At 53.4% G+C, this 6,000-nt stretch overlaps 1 protein-coding gene across 6 annotated transcripts in view; it reads left to right on the top strand.

Annotated features, from left to right (window-relative positions):
* The first annotated feature begins 669 nt into the window (after positions 1-669).
* Positions 670-6,000, top strand: part of ZNF398 (zinc finger protein 398) — a 28,900-nt gene continuing 23,569 nt past the window's right edge. The window contains exons 1-4 of one of the 6 annotated variants that reach the window (XM_067041930.1): positions 679-966; positions 1,661-1,881; positions 2,969-3,088; positions 4,369-4,764. Coding sequence is in view for 2 of the 6 variants with exons in the window: in XM_067041932.1 (XP_066898033.1) it covers positions 3,975-4,106; positions 4,369-4,764 (528 nt within the window). In the remaining 4 variants the exon portion in view is untranslated. The other 5 variants (XM_059074283.2, XM_067041929.1, XM_067041928.1 and 2 more) reach the window with 5 other exon arrangements.

Genomic DNA, 6,000 nt, shown 5'->3' with positions numbered 1-6,000 from the left:
AAAGGAGGGCCTTGCTGGAAACTCAGGGTTATGTGGTTGTCTTACTGTAACATACGCTCTGTCAGCCTTAGATACACAACCTCCGTAGATACAACTTGGTTCTTTGCTGTCCGTTAGCACAGACCCAGCAAACCCCAACTTCAATAATCCGAGAGGTAAGGACGACTGCAGTTTTGGTCCTAACACCGGCCACGTGGGATGTGAACCGCTTCCCCTTAGGAGCCACATTTGCAATTTCTGCAAGTGATGAACGTCGCCTTCATCACAGATCTGTGCCTCATGGTGTATGATTCTAACCCACGGTCTCCCTACGCCCTGTCCGGCACCTGGCCCTCGCACTCCGCCCATTTCCACCTTCCTGCGTCGGGCTGCCCTCCCCCTGGCGCGTCCCTTCAGACGGGGCCGGCTGATTGGGCCTCCAGGAAGAAAATCACTTCCCACAAACCACACTTCCCGGGTTTGTGGCTGGGCCCTAAGTAGCAATCTGTTGAGCACTCTCGGGGTTTGTGAGAAAACAAGACCCACTTAGTTCCGTAGAACAAACCATTCGCGAGCGGAGCCGAGCAAAGCCCAGCCAGCTGGTGGGGCGCAAGTGGCCGCCGGGGCCGGCAGGGGGCGCGCTGCCGCGGCGGGCGGGCGGCGCGTCTAGGCCTGAGCGGTCCCCGGGGTGCGCTCGGTGCCCACAAAGCGCCAGCTGAGGGGCCGCTGCGGGCTGAGCGCGGCTGAACCTGCCCGCCACCCGAGCTCCACCGGTCGGCCGCCCCGCGCCTCTGCCGCGTCCCCGCGACCCGAGCAGCCGGGCCCGACGGCAGTGCGATAGACGGGTCGGGAAGGCAGGGCCGGGCGGGCGCCGCCTGCGGAGAGGCCGGGGGCCGGCCTGCGTGGGACAGCGCGGAGGCGGCGGCGGCGGCGATTCCGGCCCGGGCCGGACAGCGCAGGACCATGGCCGAGGCAGCCCCAGCTCCGGTAAGGGGGGCCCGCGCGCCGAGCGCAGTGAGCCCGGGAGGGTCGGGGCGCCTCGGGCTCTGCGATCGGACCCGAGGGAAGGGAGGAGGGCAGGGAGTCCGGCCTGTCAGGCTCGGGGCCCCGGAGCAGGGCGCAGCCCGGACGGCCGAGCACAGACACCCCCCGGGGTCCCGCCGGCAGGGGAGGGGCCTGGGGTGGACCCCGACGCCGAGCGCGGGTCTGGGACAGCTCGCCCTCCCCCATCGTTGGGTCCCTGCGCCTGGGTGTGAGGCCCCGGCTCGCCCATCCCGTTTGGAGGTTTCTAGCGGAGAGAGCCTCTTACACCAATGGAAGAGGACGGAGTGAAGCGATCCTCGCCTGGTGCCAGCCCCGCTCCTGCCTGCCGGACGCGGGGCAGTGGGGTTGGCTTGGTTTGGGGTTTTCATCAGCCATTCTCCAGCCCTGGGAGCCGACCCCACAGTCACCCTCGCTGCCGCCTCCGTGAGCCTCGCGCAGTCACAGATGCCGTGGTGACGGCAACACTTAGGTGTGCTGAAGTACCGCCGGAGGACAGGGATCCCCAGTGCCCAGCGCGTGACGATGCCGGACACGCAGGAGGCCCTCCGTCGGGATTGCAGAGTGAACGACCGGTGCAGGTTCCGAGGGCGGGATTACCTTCTGCGTGTTTTATTCATTACGCGGATGTTTACTGCAGGCCTGCCGCGTGCCAAGCCCGCTCCGTCAGTTGCTAAGCCTGCAGAGCTGACCAAGACAGTCGCTGCACACAAGAGCCGTGCAGAGCCAGCAGGAACTAGTCAAGTAACAGGACTGGAAACGATGCCTTGGATTTGCCAGCTAAGAAGCCTCTGCTCACCCCAAGGAGAGTCATTGTAGTGGATCAGGAGCCAGACTGGCCTACAGAGTAGTGACCCGAAAGTGAGAGGGGGAGGAAGAGGAGGAAGAAGGGAGCAGCAGCAGTGGGGTGGGGGACGAGCACAGGGAATGTCATCTGTGCCCTCAGACCTATTTTTCCCTTTCGGATCTTGTTTTTCAATATGGTAGAGATGATCATGCGTCTATATGCCAGCTCTGTCCGATAGAAACATAATAGAAGCCACATATAGAGCCTTAAATTTCCTAGCAGTCACATTTTATTTATTTAGTCATTCATTCATTCATTCCCAGTGGCCTGCTGAGCCCTCGGCAGTGAAAGCATGGAGTCCTAACCACTGGATGCTAGGGAATTCCCAGTAGTCACATTTTTTTCTTTCTTTCTTTCTTTTTTTTTTTTTTTTTGCGGTACGCGGGCCTCTCACTGTCGTGGCCTCTCGCGTTGCGGAGCACAGGCTCCGGACGCGCAGGCGCAGTGGCCACGGCTCACGGGCCCAGCCGCCCCGCGGCATTGTGGGATCTTCCCGGACCGGGGCACGAACCCGTGTCCCCCGCATCGGCAGGCGGACCCCCAACCACTGCGCCACCAGGGAAGCCCGCAGTAGTCACATTTTAGAAGGAAAGAGAAATAGATGAAATGAACTTTAATGATATGTTCTATTTAACGAAAGGCTTACAAAATATTTCAGTGTGTAATTAGTATTAAGAAATTATCAATGAAGTTTTACATTTTCTCCCCATACTCAGTCTTCAAAATCTGGTGTGTATATTTTACTCACGGCACATCTCAATGGAAATAAATGCATCTCAAGCGTTCAGTGGCCACATGTGGCTACCATATTGAACAGTGCAGGTCTGTCCCATGGAGAAGACCCAGGAGAGATTGAAACATTGACCATAAACAAGAGAAAAGATTCGTGTACCTAAAACAGTGGAAGGAGGTGGCATTCAGAGCATAAAGTGGAGAGATTAGTTTTAAATAGGATGAACCTTTTTCCTGAGGGAAGGAAAGAAGAAAGCATGCACTAAGCTACTGATGAGTTTGAAGTGGGAAGGAGTGTGAAGGAAAAGAAGAGAAAGAGGAGAACGTTGAGAGAGTTGAGGTCTAATAATTCTAACCCTCTTCTCAAAGTAGGAGCCGCGTCATCTCCCGCGAGTGAGGGGCCCACAGCGGACGGGAGTCTTCCTGCTCAGCCTGCGCTCCCTGAAGCAGCGACAGCAACATCACCTGGTTTTCAATGCAAACTCCCAGGTTTCCTCCCAGACCTACTGAGTCAGTCTTGCATTTTAGCAGGACCTCCAGATGATGCTTACGCTCATTAGTTTGAGAAGTGCTGTGCTAACAGCTGGGGAGGGCCAGGGGCTTGTAGTGGCCCCTCTGTGGAATGGGAAGAGGAGCATGGCGGCACAGGGCAGTGCTGAGTCCCTGCTGAGCTGAGAGACCATGGGTGTGTGGTGACACCAGTTTACCTGGTTGTGTGACTTCAGTTGGTAGGGCTTACCAGCCTGCTTCCAGGAACAGAGAATGAGAACAATTGAACTGATTCAAACCTGGAGGTTAGCCGAGCAGGTGAGGCAGACGAGCGAAGGGGTTGAAGTTAGCTGAAATGATCAGCCAAGGACGAAAGCAAAGCCCGGGGCAGGCCGGTAAACCCGGAGCAAATGGAACGGTCAGGGGTTCAGTGGGATTGCAGAGCAGGTGAAAGGGGAAAAAGGTAGTGGGAGAGCTGCAGAGACCGGAGGTTGTGGCCAAAGAGCCGGTTATCAAACTCGTAGAGTCAGAAGGCTTTGCAGAGGCCATCCTCATCCAACCTCCCATTTGTTGTAGGAGTTTCATTTTCTATACACTCTTTGTTCCAAGGTATGTTCAGTGAGGGGGCAGCCTGTTATGTTCTTGGAAAGATCTAGTTCAAAACTTATTTATATAGGCCAGAGTTTACGTTCCTGAAAATTTCATGTTGGCTCTAGTTCTGCCCTCTGGAGTAACACAGTATAGGAGTAAACAAGTCTGTCCTGCCTTCTGTTTTATAACCCTCAAATATTTGAAAATAGCTGTCATGCTTTCTCCACACTGAACATTCTCAGCTTATTCAGCTACTACTGAATGATATGGTTGTGGCTTGTCAGCAGGGTGATGGATGGGGCCAGAGCCTAAGTCAATAAATAAGGGGTTTATCAGAAGAGCACTGAGCTCATTGAAACCTGGAAAGATCCTGATGCACTTAGAGCTTTTCCAGAGACAGAGGATGCAGCAGCAACCTGGCCTCTGGGTGATTGGCTCTGTGCCAGGCTGCTTCTTGATCCAGTTTCACCTGTTTACTGTCTTACCTACTCCATCCCTCAACCACCAAAGCAGTTCTCTTGGCTTTTGATGTCAGTGAGCTCCATAAAGAGGAGGCTTATGCAGGCACTACTAAAACTATATTTAGATTAATCTCCTCTGGCCACTTAAGCAACGCTTATCTCATTTTAGTTCGGATTAGGGCTCCTTCTAACACTCCATGTCTCATCTCCTCTCTCTACTGCACACAGACTTCTGAATGGGACTCCGAATGCCTTACATCCCTGCAGGCGCTTCCTCTTCCCACACCCCCAGCAGCAAATGAAGCACACCTGCAGACTGCGGCCATCTCCTTGTGGACGGTGGTGGCGGCCGTGCAGGCTATCGAGAGAAAGGTGGAGGTCCACAGCCGGCGACTCCTGCACCTGGAAGGACGGACAGGGACAGCCGAGAAGAAGCTGGCCAGCTGCGAAAAGACAGTGGCTGATCTCGGGAACCAGCTGGAGGGCAAGTGGGCGGTGCTGGGGACCCTGCTGCAGGAGTACGGGCTGCTGCAGAGGCGGCTGGAGAACTTGGAGAATCTGCTGAGGAACAGGAACTTCTGGATCCTGCGGCTGCCCCCCGGTATTAAAGGAGATATCCCAAAGGTAATACCTCCACTTCTGCGTGCAAAGTGCTACCACTAGACCTTAGACTATTAGCAAGGGGTAGTCTTGGTCAATCAGTTTGGCTGAAGGAACCAAGAAGTTGTTTTGTGTTTTATCTATTTTGGAAGCATTCCGTGTTCAATTTAGTGATCATGTGAAATGTCAAACTTCAGATTGGAAAACTCTTCGCAATCCAAAGCTGGCTATCTGGCAGATGGATTTTTTTCTCTTTTGCTTTCTCCTGCCCATTACCCCCAAGTCACTTTTTTCATTTTTTTTTTTCTTGCGGTACGCGGGCCTCTCACTGTTGTGGCCTCTCCCATTGCGGAGCGCAGGCTCCGGACGCGCAGGCTCAGCAACCATGGCTCATGGGCCCAGCCACTCCACAGCATGTGGGATCCTCCCCGACCAGGGCACAAACCCGCATCTCCTGCATCAGCAGGTGAACTCTCAACCACTGCGCCAGCAGGGAAGCCCACTTTTTTCTTTATTAACCTGTCTGCTACTTTACAAAAGTAAATATTATTTAAATCAGTCAATTTGAATTTGTTGGCAATTCTGGTAAAAAAAAAAAGTTAGAGGAGGACAGAGGAAGGGATGTGGAGTTAAGTGGTTAATATAAGGTTTGGGTCTGTCTGTGGGTCTAGGATCCACATGGATCCTGTCCTTCAGCATCCTTTACACAGTGTGCCACAGTGCTAGGGCCCGGCCTTTCTGAAGGGAATAGTCCCTAAAACAATAGTCCCTAAAACAGGAAATAAACATCATTCTTGAGCTATGGAAGACAGCCTTGAGGCAGCTAGTTTCCAGACATGCCCGTTTATTTATTCATTCATTCAACAAATACTTCTTGAACATTTAGTATTTGCTTGATATCTACTTCCTGAAGGCACAGCAGTGAACAATTCTTGTAACCTCCCCTGGAGCTTAAATTTTAGGGGGAAAGATAATATAAACAAACAAATCCATTTAAGTACTTTGATAAAAATAAAAGTGCTATCTGATGATTTATTTTTTAGATTGGATGTCACAGAAGGTCTCAAAGTAGCTAATTTTTAGGCTGAGACTAATGACAGGAAGGAAATTACTGGGAGAAGATTGGAGGAAGAGCTTTCCAGGTGTAAAGAATACCTGGTGCAATGCCCCAAAGGCACAGACAAACTTGAAACACTGAGGGGCAGGAAAAAGACCAGTTGGCTGGTGTGCAGTGAGTAAGTGGAGCGCGGCTAGAGAAGC

The sequence above is a fragment of the Kogia breviceps genome, chromosome 9 (assembly GCF_026419965.1).
Source record: "Kogia breviceps isolate mKogBre1 chromosome 9, mKogBre1 haplotype 1, whole genome shotgun sequence".
Taxonomy (NCBI): Eukaryota; Metazoa; Chordata; class Mammalia; order Artiodactyla; family Physeteridae; genus Kogia; species Kogia breviceps.
Note: the sequence above shows the minus strand (reverse complement) of the source record. Positions and strands in the feature narration are given on the sequence as shown.